At 49.1% G+C, this 13,863-nt stretch overlaps 1 protein-coding gene across 1 annotated transcript in view; it reads left to right on the forward strand.

The window, feature by feature from the left end:
• The window catches only part of LOC115082077 (synapsin-3-like), a gene marked incomplete at its 5' end in the record, with an annotated part of 84,559 nt that overhangs the window by 19,693 nt on the left and 51,003 nt on the right, over positions 1–13,863 (forward strand). The window contains one exon of the mRNA XM_029586343.1: positions 9,788–9,850. Coding sequence (XP_029442203.1) covers positions 9,788–9,850 — 63 coding nt within the window. The remainder of the gene's footprint in view (positions 1–9,787; positions 9,851–13,863) is intronic.

The following is a 13,863-nucleotide window of genomic DNA, read 5'->3' on the forward strand; positions in this document are numbered from 1 at the left end:
TGGTGAGGCGCTCTTCAACCATCGCCGGGGCTCCCAGTGACGTCAGGGGGGGGGGGGGCGTGGTCACACATCGCATTGCAGTCATTCATTTCCCTCACCTCCTGCTGTTGGTTCCGTATCTTTTTTCCCCCTGCCATTCAGTTTGCTGTTCAGTTCTCGCGGGGGCCCAGGATGGGAGGGTGGCCTCCCCGCTCATGAGGCAGAGGCTTCCTGTTACCAGGGAAACCCGCGCAGAGGGCGCAGTGATGCTGGCTCCGTCAGCGCGCGAGAGCCACTGAAGGCCCTGCACTCTTTCTTTTCTTCATCTTATGTGCTGCAACCAGACAGAGCCCATGCTGCAGGAGCAGAGAAACAGTGGCGATTTAGACTTCGGCAATGGTAGCGACACTTCAATAAGAATTCTATAAGAATTCTTATTGAAGTGTCCCAAGCACATAAGAAGTTGCCATGCTGGGTGAGACCGAGGGTCCATCAAGCCCAGCATCCTGTTTCCATCCGTGGCCAATCCAGCTTACAAGTACACTAGCAGTGGCTAGTCCCTCAGTCAGCTTGATTAATAGCAGTTTATGGACGTCTCCGGGAACTTATCCAAACCTTTTTTAAACCCAGCTAAGCTAACTGCCTTAACCACATCCTCTGGCAATGAATTCCAGAACTTAATTGTGCGTTGAGTGAAAAAGAATTTTCTCTGATTTGTTTTAAATGTGCTGCTTGCTAACTTCATGGAATGCCCCCTAGTCCTTCTAATATCTGAAAGAGTAAATAACCGATTCACATTTACCCGCTCTAGACCTCTCATGATTTTAAACACCTCTATCCTATCCCCCCTCAGTCGTCTCTTCTCCAAGCTGAAAAGTACTAACCTCTTTAGTCTTTCCTCATAGGGGAGCTGTTCCATTCCCCTTTATCATTTTGGTAGCCCTTCTCTGTACCTTCTCCATCACAATTATATCTTTTTGAGATTCGGCGACCAGAATTGTACACAGTATTCAAGGTGCGGTCTCACCATGGAGCGATACAGAGGCATTATGACATTTTCCGTTTTATTCACCATTCCCTTCCTAATAATTCCCAACATTCTGTTTGCTTTTTTGACTGCCTCAGCCCACTGAGCTGACGATTTCAATGTGTTATCCTCTAACACCTAGATCTTTTTCCTGGATAGTAGCTCCTAATATGGAACCTAACATCGTGTAAGTACAGCAAGGATTATTTTTCCCTATATGCAACACCTTGCACTTGTCCACATTAAATTTAATCTGCTATTTGGATGCCCAATCTTCCAGTCTTGCAAGGTCCTCCTGTAATGTATCACAGTCTGCTTGTGATTTAACTACTCTGAACAATTTTGTATCATCTGCAAATTTGATTACCTCACTCGTCGTATTTCTTTCCAGATCATTTATAAATATATTGAAAAGCACCGGTCCAAGTACAGATCCCTGAGGAACTCCACTGTTTACCCTTTTCCATTGAGAAAATTGCCCATTTAATCCTACTCTCTGTTTCCTGTCTTTTAACCAGTTTGTAATCCACGAAAGGACATCTCATCCTATCCCATGACTTTTTAGTTTTCGTAGAAGCCTCTCATGAGGGACTTTGTCAAACGCCTTCTGAAAATCCAAATACACTACAACTACTGGTTCACCTTTATCCACATGTTTATTAACCTCTTTAAAAAAATGTAGTGGATTTGTGAGGCAAGACTTCCCTTGGGTAAATCCATGCTGGTTGTCTCCCATTAACCATGTCTATCTATATGTTCTTTGATTTTGTTCTTTAGAATATTTTCCATGATTTTTCCTGGCACTGAACTCAGATTCACCGGTCTATAGTTTGCCAGATCACCCCTGGAGACCATTTTAAATATTGGGGTTATATTGGCCACCCTCCAGTCTTCAGGTACAATGGTCGATTTTAATGATAGGTTACAAATTACTTGTAATATGTCTGAAACTTCATTTTTTAGTTCTTTCAGAGCCCTAGGATGCATACCATCTTGTCCAAGTGTTTTGCTACTCTTTAGTTTGTCAATGTGGCCTACTACATCTTCCAGATTCACCATGATATGAGTCAGTTCATCTGAATTGTCACCCTTGAACTGTTTACAGAATGGGTATCTACCCAACAACTTCATTAATAACCACCGAAGCAAAGAATTTATTTAATCTTTCCACGATGGCCTTATCTTGTCTAAGAGCCCGTTTAACCCCTTGATCATCCAATGGTTCAACCGAATCCCTTGCAGGCTTCCTGCTTCGGATATATTTTTTAAAGTTTTTATTGTGAGTTTTTTGCCTCTAAGGCCAACTTCTTTTCAAATTCTCTCTTAACCTGTCTTATCAATATTATACATCTAACTGTTAGTGTTAGTTAGTATGTGGGCCGAGGTGAGAGATGGTTCCGCCCACAGGGAGGAGCCCCGTGAGCCTCACCATCGGGAGGCGAGGTCTCAGCTGATGTCAGACACAATATCAGTCTAGAGTCTTTATTAAAGAGATAGAGTGGCACCTCCCGTGGAGCGGGGGATGCCAGAGAGGAGGTCTCAGAGACCCAGAGACACAGGGTCGGTGGAATGCGGGATACCCAGAAAGGATACCTCCGTAGAGTTGGCAATGGTCGTTTGTTTCTTAATGAATACCTTGAGAAATTAGTTTTAAAAACATACCAACACAGTGAAACCTGTCCGTGGACATAAAAGTTTTCTACCAATTGGTAACAAAGGGGATCGTATAACAACCACTTTTAAGGATGTTGGAAATTCTTTTCTGATATACGATAACAGCAAGCACTAGCTGAGCAACAAATCGAGCCTTGTCGCTATATGTTGATAATATGAAAGAGCCCCTGATGCAGCCATAGGGCGAAACTTTGGCCAGAGTCGGGCACTTTCAATATTGTTTAATAAATTTCTTTCCAAGGCATCGGTCTAGCTTTTGTTTTCTTCACCTTTTTGGCCCTTCATAGGGACATTTGGTTTCATTATTTGGCATGGAAGCTTGGTAATGTGCATAACCCGGCCGAATGCGACTTATAAATATCCCCTGAATCTTCCTACTATCTCTGTGTATTGCTTTCAGTATTGATGACCAGGGGGTGGGGGAGGAGTGGGGGTTTAACGGGGAAACAATCCAGACGAAACCAGTTTATTGGAGATTCTGCTATTTGTTCATTGTTCGGCAACATTTCCAGACGCTCGTAACTATTGTTGTTGTTCGGTGCTTGTGGTATTGGCATGCATCTTGCTGTTATCTTCATTTGCATATGTTTAATAAAATTTTCAATTACAAAAAAAAAAAAAAAAAGTGGCACGCAGTGCAGTCTTGTGTCAGCCTGGGCCGAGGGGAGCATCCAGGGTGAAAGGCGGGATGCAGTGTGAGGAAGGGAAGGGAGGACGTGAGAGAAGCAGGAGCAGAGGCAGCCTGGATCAGGAGAGCTCACTTGGGGGCATTAAAGCCGGGACGATGAATCTGAGAGTGCAAGGGACTGAGGCAGACATGGGGTGGAGGCAGTGTTAAAGAAGCTACTAGTAGGGGTGGCTAACCGATCGCCGCGGGTTTTTACATGCGAATAAAACTAAGATTCTTTGGGTGGCAAAGGGCTTTGATGGAAAGCACCAATGTTGGCAGATGGTTTGTCCCTTCCTGTCTAAACGGAAGTAGAACGTTTGGGAGTCTTTTTGGACTCTCAGTTGACTATGAAGCAGCAGCTTTGTCACGTGAGCACTAAAGAGTTTCGTAGCCCACGCTCTTCACGGTACTGTGATACAGGTCTGGTCCTCAGTCACCCGGATCATTCTGGGGCCTTGCACGTGGCTCTAGCTGAGAGGTCTCTGAAAGCCTCAGCTCGTTACTCCAGTGCCGAGAGACCTACATTGGCTCCCGATTAAGTGGAGGGTGAGACTTAGGTTAGAGTCTCTTGTGTTTAAGCTTTTGAAAAATGTACTAAGAGGTTTCATTGATTGGTGTATGCCAGAGCGGGCTTTAAGATCAGAGGGCACTTACAAGTGCACATGGGAGCAGACAAGAGGAAGGGATTTTCCTCCACAGCGGTGTCTGCCAGGACGACTTCCTGACCAAACAGTCTAGAAAAGCTCTGAAGGCTGGTCTTGAAGAAGCATTTGGAGGAGGTTTAAAAGTTTTAGTGTTTATTTAATTTAATTTCATATGTTTTATTGCTGCATTGTGATATTTCTAGGACAGTATCGTGGTAATCCGCGCCGGACAGATGTGAGGAAGTTGTGGAATACAAGTGTTTTCAGATAAACAAATAAATAAAACTCACAGGGCAGAAGGTTGAGATTTTGAGACGGGGAGGAGGACTTTGGGATGGTGTGAGACAACCACGTTTCAATCTATTCTAATTGTTCCTAAAGAAGGAAGTCATTGTTTTGCACTATTTGTAATCCTACACTCTAAGTCTGTCTTTTGGTTAAGCAATGAATCATTCAAACCCTGCCAAATCTCCGAGTAGGTAGGATGCCAAATAGTTTAGCTAGCCATGGGTGAAATGCCAGCTTTCATCAGATCGTTGGTAGGATGAGGAAGCTTTATACCAGATAAAAACATGACAGCAGCTCTATTTAATGAATGTGCACATTTCACCGTGTTCATTCGTAAGCTTGCTTTTCTCTCGAGGTCTGCAGCAACTGCTCAGGGATCATCTCCCCTGGCCTTTAATCTGTCAATGCTCAGCAATAACCTTCCCTAGCCTTTACTGTCCCACTGCCCATTAATGGCCATCACTTGTCCTGTACTCCCTCACTGCTCAGTAATGGTCATTCCTTGTCCTGTACTCCCTCACTGCTCAGTAATGGTCATTCCTTGTCCTGTACTCCCTCACTGCTCAGTAATGGTCATTCCTTGTCCTGTACTCCCTCACTGCTCAGTAATGGTCATTCCTTGTCCTGTACTCCCTCACTGCTCAGTAATGGTCATCCTTTGTCCTGTACTCCCTCACTGCTCAGTAATGGTCATTCCTTGTCCTGTACTCCCTCACTGCTCGGTAATGGTCATTCCTTGTCCTGGACACTCCCTCACTGCTCAGTAATGGTCATCCTTTGTCCTGTAGTCCCTCACTGCTCAGTAATGGTCATTCCTTGTCCTGTACTCCCTCACTGCTCAGTAATGGTCATTCCTTGTCCTGTACTCCCTCACTGCTCGGTAATGGTCATTCCTTGTCCTGGACACTCCCTCACTGCTCAGTAATGGTCATCCTTTGTCCTGTAGTCCCTCACTGCTCAGTAATGGTCATTCCTTGTCCTGCACTCCCTCACTGCTCGGTAATGGTCATCCCTTGTCCTGTAGTCCCTCACTGCTCAGTAATGGTCATTCCTTGTCCTGTAGTCCCTCAATGTTCGGTAATGGTCATTCCTTGTCCTGTAGTCCCTCACTGCTCAGTAATGGTCATTCCTTGTCCTGTAGTCCCTCAATGTTCGGTAATGGTCATTCCTTGTCCTGTAGTCCCTCACTGCTCAGTAATGGTCATTCCTTGTCCTGTACTCTCTCACTGCTCAGTAATGGTCATTCCTTGTCCTGTAGTCCCTCACTGCTCAGTAATGGTCATTCCTTGTCCTGGACACTCCCTCACTGCTCAGTAATGGTCATCCTTTGTCCTGTAGTCCCTCACTGCTCAGTAATGGTCATCCTTTGTCCTGTACTCTCTCACTGCTCAGTAATGGTCATTCCTTGTCCTGTACTCCCTCACTGCTCAGTAATGGTCATCCTTTGTCCTGTAGTCCCTCACTGCTCAGTAATGGTCATTCCTTGTCCTGTACTCTCTCACTGCTCAGTAATGGTCATTCCTTGTCCTGTACTCCCTCACTGCTCAGTAATGGTCATCCTTTGTCCTGTAGTCCCTCACTGCTCAGTAATGGTCATTCCTTGTCCTGGACACTCCCTCACTGCTCAGTAATGGTCATCCTTTGTCCTGTAGTCCCTCACTGCTCAGTAATGGTCATCCTTTGTCCTGTACTCCCTCACTGCTCAGTAATAGTCATTCCTTGTCCTGTACTCCCTCACTGCTCGGTAATGGTCATTCCTTGTCCTGGACACTCCCTCACTGCTCAGTAATGGTCATCCTTTGTCCTGTAGTCCCTCACTGCTCAGTAATGGTCATTCCTTGTCCTGCACTCCCTCACTGCTCGGTAATGGTCATCCCTTGTCCTGTAGTCCCTCACTGCTCAGTAATGGTCATTCCTTGTCCTGTAGTCCCTCAATGTTCGGTAATGGTCATTCCTTGTCCTGTAGTCCCTCACTGCTCAGTAATGGTCATTCCTTGTCCTGTAGTCCCTCAATGTTCGGTAATGGTCATTCCTTGTCCTGTAGTCCCTCACTGCTCAGTAATGGTCATTCCTTGTCCTGTACTCCCTCACTGCTCAGTAATGGTCATTCCTTGTCCTGTACTCTCTCACTGCTCGGTAATGGTCATCCCTTGTCCTGTAGTCCCTCACTGCTCAGTAATGGTCATTCCTTGTCCTGTAGTCCCTCAATGTTCGGTAATGGTCATTCCTTGTCCTGTACTCCCTCACTGCTCAGTAATGGTCATTCCTTGTCCTGTACTCTCTCACTGCTCAGTAATGGTCATTCCTTGTCCTGTACTCCCTCACTGCTCAGTAATGGTCATTCCTTGTCCTGTACTCTCTCACTGCTCGGTAATGGTCATCCCTTGTCCTGCACTCCCTCACTGCTCGGTAATGGTCATTCCTTGTCCTGTACTCTCTCACTGCTCAGTAATGGTCATCCCTTGTCTTGGACACTCCCTCACTGCTCAGTAATGGTCATTCCTTGTCCTGTACTCCCTCACTGCTCAGTAATGGTCATTCCTTGTCCTGTACTCCCTCACTGCTCGGTAATGGTCATCCCTTGTCCTGCACTCCCTCACTGCTCGGTAATGGTCATTCCTTGTCCTGTACTCCCTCACTGCTCGGTAATGGTCATTCCTTGTCCTGTACTCCCTCACTGCTCGGTAATGGTCATTCCTTGTCCTGTACTCCCTCACTGCTCAGCGATGACCATCCTCTCTCCTATACTCTCATGCTGCTCACCAGTTATCACTTCCAGACCTTCTTGAATGCCCCTCTTATCACTGGGGGGTGCACAGAGTGTTTTCATAATGCGGCCAGAGATCATATTGCTTTCATAGACTAATTTTCAGGTCGTTCCTCGTCTGTTCCGAGGCGGTGCGGGTGTGGTCCTGGGCCCTGTCGCAGGGGATGTCGCTGCGTGCGTCGTACCTGCCGGGGACTCTGAATGTGCTGGTGGATCGGCTGAGCCCCTCCTTTCAGCCGCACGAATGGTCTCTCAATCCGAGGATAGTGGCCAGCATCGTCCGCCAGTGGGGTTTGTTGGAGAAGATAAAGAGAAGAAGGGTGTGACCTTAGAGCACGCATGTCATCCCTGACTCTCGGTGGGAGGGGAGTGCAGACAGGTGGCACCAGGGTAAGATCTGTAAGGCTCACGGCTGAACAGTGCCTGGAAGCCTCGCAAGTTTTGTACCTGATTGAAGAGTTATACGCTGACAGAACTTTATTTTGATTTATATGTTCCCCTGGTCACTGGAAACACAGACATGGGGGCACGACAGTACCACAAGCAAGGCGGTGTGACCAGCAGGTCCCAGCAGAGCAGAGTTACTGCGTTACATAAGCTGCAAGGCTGAAGCTCTCGCCACCACTCTATAAAATGAATTCTTATTCTGTTTTAGGTTTTATGGTTTCCAGGGGCTATTTTTAATCCCATCACATTTTTTTCGATGGAGTAAAAAGAACATTTTTCCAAAAACATACACCAGGATAAATATTCCGTCCTATTTATTTTCAGTATCTATAAATACTTCCACGCATAAATCTTGCATGAAAGGTGAACGAGGACTCCTTAACGTGGGCTGTGGTTCAAGCTGTCTGTCCAGATTGACTTTTCCATAGAAGAGAGTCCTTGTGAAAACGTGAAGCTCTGATTCCAGAGCTGAGCCTGCGGCCGCTCAGGAGGTTTCACCTCGCTGCCCGTGCACGGCCAGCTAAGAAGAAAGCTGTCATGACTGGGGTAGTGGACCCTTGGGCCGGCCGTGCGGAGAGGTGATAGAACGTGAAGTGGACTCCGCAGAGATGGAATGGCCGGGAGGCGGCACGGAGCCGGGAGACCGAGCAGGAACTTCGCCCTGGAAGCCCGAGGTCCCCCCCGGGAGGAGCCCGTGAGGACACGGACCGCTGGGACATAGGAGAGGTCTCCCGACACCAACAGACGAACCGGAGTCGGGAGCCAGGAAGACAGTCCGAGGGCAAGGCAAGGCTGGAACTGGGACGGAGAACTGGAGCAGGAGCGGAGGCTGGATCAGGAACGGAAGCTGGATCAAGGCTGGAGCAGGAACGAAGGCAGGATCAAAGTTGAAGCAGGAACAGAACAGCAACTAGCTACTCACACAGGAGTGAACCTCGATGCAAGGCGAACCTCTGGAGCAGGGCCAGGGTTTCAATACCCTGCCGGCGTCTGACGTCACTCCGGGGGCCGGCCGAGGTTTCCCGCGCCTGCAGCTTTAAGAGCTGCCTCTTCTCGCGCGCGCATACTCAGTGGGCGGGGCCAGGCCGGAGAGCTCGACGGCGTCTCCGCAGCGGGGAAAGGCCTGTACAGGCCTGGAATGGCGCCAGGGAGGCCGGCTGGACCTCAGAGTCAGCAACGGAGGTAAGAGCCCGGTCGCGGGAGTCGCGACCGGGATCGCAGCAAAAGCAGGACTGACCTGGAAGGCAGGGAGCAGGGATGAGCCGTCACAAAGTGCCGCTCTCACACGTGATATCCTGCCTCTCATGTCTGCCTCAGAGCGGGTAAGACCTCGGAAGAATAGCCCCCCTATCACAACTGGGTGGCCAGAATGAATCAATATTGCAGGAAGGCGGGTTGGTTGTCTTCCCTTGCTCACTTATAACGGTGCAACACCAGTTGTGACAGTGCGCGTGTGAGCTGAGTTTGCTTTCTCAGAGGCTTATGGCCTCTGGCTTTGTTATCCTGCCTGTCCTGCAGCATTTCGTTGCATTTATCTGCAGTGTGTTGGTTTTTTTTTAACTTACTGTATAACATTAAGGTAGGGAAAAAGAAAGCAGTGCTGTAGCAGTAATGCTCTGCAGTCGTGCACCAGCAGGGTAAGAGCTGGTAGGACCTTACTTCTGGGTCAGAGGTCCGTTCCCTCTGCTGAGCTGAGGGCTGAAGTGATGTCCTATTTGTTTATTTATTTGCAGCTTCTCATACACCGGCCGTATCGGAGCTCCGCGCTGGGTGCTTTGCAATATGAAGGGACACATTGCCAGTGCCTCTCAGGATGGCATCGGAGGGGCTGGCGATTGCCGTACCTGGGAACTGTCCGGACTTAGCCCGGAGGCTCCAGAAATTTAGAGACATTTCCGGGTCTCCGGGCGGGACGCTAAAATCTCCGGGAGAGAGGGAGAACTCATAAAGGCAAACCCGAGGACTATATCTACACCACTGTAAGAGCACTTTCAACCTCAGGGTGGGTGGGTAGGGCAGGGTTTCACTGGTCTGCCTGATGAATTGATGATCAATATTAAATATTGATTGAATAATAGTGATGAATTGGTGATTAAAACAATGATTATGAGTATATGAATGATAATTAATGATGGTGATAAATGACCGCTGATTCAAAGGTTCCCAGGTAGGACAATTACCCATTGACTTTATATAACAAACTCTATAAATCCTGTGAAGTACCTAACGCTCCCCGTGCACAATGTTATCCCATCCTGACGCTTGTTCGAATTGTTCCTTGTGTCTTTCAGCTGACGACTCCCAACTTCCCCGTGGTGGTCAAGCTTGGACACGCTCATGCAGGCATGGGAAAGGTGAGATGACCAGCACGGCTCTCACCTGGCTTTCTTTCCGTGTCAGGCCTCTCAGCTACGGAAACGAATGATTTAGCACAAGTCTGAAACTCGGGAGAGGTGGCACCGGTCGCTCAAGGAGCCAGGCCTGGCTGATGTCCGGCTCGTGCATTCGGGATTCAGTTACCTTAAAGTGCAGAAAGAACCTGCCAGAAGTCGAGCTCGGATGAGGAGGGTGGGGCTCACTGGCTCTGAGTTCCCTGAGGTCCCCAGGAAGGGCACTGAAAGGGCAATAGGGGAAGGAGATTTGCAGGAGGGGAAAGGGAAGAGTGGGGGGTTAGGGGGGAAATCGAATGTATGTCTGCTAAAAGTGAGTGCGGCCTGAAAGCTTCCACTGACTTTTAACCACTTTCAGGCCCATTCAGGCCGAGCGCACCGTTAGCCCCCGTTTGCACGCGCGTTTTCGACGCGCTATTACTACCCTTTATACAGCAAGGGGTAATAGCGCGTGGGAAAACGCGCGTCCAACCCTCCCCGAAACTAATAGCGCGCTCAACATGCAAATGCATATTGATGATCCTATTAGTTATTCCTGCGCAATACAGAAAGTAAAATGTGCAGCCAAGCCACACATTTTACGCTCAGAAATTAACGCCTGCCCAAAGGAAGGAGTTAATTTTGGCCGGCATCGGGAAAGTGCACAGAAAAGCAGAAAAAACTATCATAGCGATATTAAGTCGGAGGCCCCAAAAGTAAAAAAAAAATAAAAAAAAATCTGCCCATGGCCCGTGGGTTGGAAGACGGATGCTCAATTTTGCTGGCGTCCACTTTCCGAACCCGTGACTGTCAGCAGGTTCGACAACCGACGCCGGTAAAATTAAGCATCGGCTGTCAAACCTGGTGACAGTATGCAAATGAGGGCCTGCGGTAAAAAGGAGGCGCTAGGGATGTCCCTAGCGCTTCCTTTTTACCGCAGTGTCCCTAGCACTAGTGTCCCTAGCGCCTCCTTTTTACCGCAGGCCCTCATTTGCATACTGAATTGGGCGTCCAAGAGAGGGGCCTGGGCGCTCGCCTCGGAGCGCCGGCTCTCCCGCGGGGTTTACTGAATCGGCCTGTTTGAGAGGGACAGTTAGCAAGCAGAGCAATCGATGCAGGTAAATTTTTATTTGCCCAGGTCACTGGGTTTGAGAGGGCATTAAAGCATCCACTGGAATGAGGCTGTGCATCCCTGGCCAATAATTAGCACCTGAGGAGGGGAAATTCAGAAGAGTTTTAGCCGGGTAATATCGAGAGCTGTTAATTGCCCTTCCCTTTTGAAATGTAACCCTTCCGAAGTACCCACAGGCCTGCGAGCTTAAACATCCCGCTTTCTGTGTCTAGAAAGCGCCTTCTAACATTTTTAAGGAGCGTCCCAGAAGCTTCATGAAACAAATCATCACAAATGTAAATTTTAAGAAGATTCATCCACCACAAAACCCTAATAACCTATAAAATATTGCAAAACAGAGGAACCAGGTAGAAAGGCCAATTTCTTACTGATCCCAGCACAGTTATGGAAACTGGAGAAAGAAAGTGAATTAAAGCCGTCCTGGAAAGCAGGAATGCCCGGAAGGGTCGCAGCCGGGATCGCCACGATCCTGAGCAGGCTGTGGATTTGACACGGGACTCGGCGTACTAAAATGACGGAGAAATAAAGCGTTATTGGACACTACGTGCATAAGTAGAAATTCCTCTGAGCACATCAGACTAGTCACGCGGCTTGAAACGGGTTCTCAGACCTTAAAATCATGCTTTTAAGGAAAATGATTTGTATCAATTGGGAAGAGATAAAATCAGGTAGCCGGGCCGGTATTTGAACCTATCGTTCCTAGGCACTCCTGAGTCCCACTTCCATGCTTCCAGCCAGAAAACCGAATCCTCTCTCTGTACCTTTCTATAGCTCTTGCACTGTCCATCAGAGAAAGGCCAGTAAATTACTGAATCCTCCAAAGCACGATTGACAAAAACCCAGCCAAGATCTGTGGAGAGAGAATTCCCGGTAAGGAAAAACAGACCAGGCCTTTTGTGGCCCCAGGTGACCCTCAAAGGGACAACCAAGTTTCTAGCCTGGCATTTGCACTTTGAGCCTCAGGTCCAGGCTGTGGCTCAAACCACACCAGCCACACCCCTTCCTCCAGAGCCCCACCTTTGCCACAGTCATTCGGGCCTGCACGATCTCCTGTCGCCATTCGGCAACTCGTTTTACATGGGGGATACCCCAAAAACACTCGCCCGCTCCTGCAAAGCACTGCGGCTCGGGTGCGGTTAGGTGCTACGAAGGTCCAGGAGGATCACGCCCGCCTTAAAATCCCTACACCGGCTCCCGATAACTCCGTGAACAAAGCTTACAGTTTGGGTTGTGGCTGTGCCTTCCCAGGGTCCACGTGCGCCTCTAGGACCAGCAGCGCAGCAGGGGCTCAGCTGCAGAATCCCTGCCCTTCCACCTCAGGCCAGGCCATGAACCGTCCTGGCCCTCGCAAAGCTACCGCAGCCGCCTTCCCGCCCCAAGAGCCAATTTACGATCTGCGTCTGGGACAAATCTCAGGCAATGCTGTAATGAGAATGTAAAAATGCTAACCCCAACAGCTCCAGGGCTCTACATCTTCCCAATTGTGTGCCTCCAGGTCTGGCTAACCCACCTCCAGAGCTGTCTGCTCTGATTGCACTACGAATGTGCCGCCCTGTTGTAAGTGCCTTGCTGGATACAGACCCCGTTGATGCTGCTGTGGTAACTGGGTTTGCGGTCTCTTGCTGGAAAGCGTGAAATGAATAAATGATCCTTGATTCTGGTCTGAGTTTCTGCCCTGGAGGCGGCTGGAAAACTCAGACAGGGCCCCGCGGCCTCCCTCCCTCCCTCCTGCTCTGGTTAGGCCTGCACCGTACTCAGTCTCTGGGATTACAGTCAGCAGGGAACAGGGAAATCACAGGGATGCCAATGACTTTCCCACTCATTGAACAGGAAGAAAGGCAGGAGCAGAACCGGTTTTAGGGGGTTGCAAGCAGAACAATTGCCCAGGACCCGGGACCTCAAGGAAGCCGGGTCCTGGTACCGAGATGGAGCTGCAGGACAGCAGGCACCGACTGCCCCTAAGGCCCAAGTGCGTCTAATGCCAACCCTGGGCAGAGCTAGGAACAAAAGTGCGTTTACCCCGCATGTGACTTAAAATTGTCAAGTTGTTGTAATTTGCTGTTTCTTGAAAACAGTAAAGTTATAATTAGAAGACTCCAGCAGTCTCCAAGGTGCTTTATTATCTTCTCTGGTCCCTGGTCGATCCCTTTCCTCTCCCGGACCTCTAACACCTTCCTGCACCAAACAGCAGCCCTGGGGGCTGTGGAGCACAGTCAGCCTGGCTCATTGGTCAATCTAATGAAGGCTCAGAGTCCCACAGTGGAGATGGAATCATAAAAAGGTTTCCTTTAACTCAAAGAGTAGTCTGCACGCTGGGCTTGCAAAACTCATAGGCGAGCTGAGGAAACGGCAGCTGGGATTTGCTGCGTAGCGAGCACCATTCTCCCCGGCTGGAGCAGAGGTTGCCCTGGTGCCAAGAGAGCCAAGAAAGCCATGGAAACTCGTCTTGTAAGCCAGCAGGAGAAAACAGGGAAACATTCAGGGCTCTGATTCCTGCACAGCTCGTAATTCAGAGTTTGATGTCATTGCTATGAATCACGACTGCTGGGAGATTCTGGACAGGTTGTTCTCGTGTGGGGGAAGCAGACGGCTGCCCGTCCCTGGGCTCTGGCTCGCACAATTCTGCTTTCGTTGGAGGGACTTTTCATTCGAAACGAGCCTTAAAAAGCCAGGACTCCAGTTCCAAGAAGTGCATTTTCTTTCCAGAGCTAGGGGCTGACGGGCTCCACCAGGTCGCTTGGAAGGCGGCTGAAAGCACAGCTGGCGTGAGCTTAGAAATTCGGAGGAAAGGACCCGCACTTCAGCAGATAGAATGTGCTGGAGTGGCGTCACCCCAGGGAGAGGTGCAACACGGGGTGAGCGGCCC

Source organism: Rhinatrema bivittatum, unplaced genomic scaffold, assembly GCF_901001135.1.
Source record: "Rhinatrema bivittatum unplaced genomic scaffold, aRhiBiv1.1, whole genome shotgun sequence".
NCBI classification, from domain to species: domain Eukaryota; kingdom Metazoa; phylum Chordata; class Amphibia; order Gymnophiona; family Rhinatrematidae; genus Rhinatrema; species Rhinatrema bivittatum.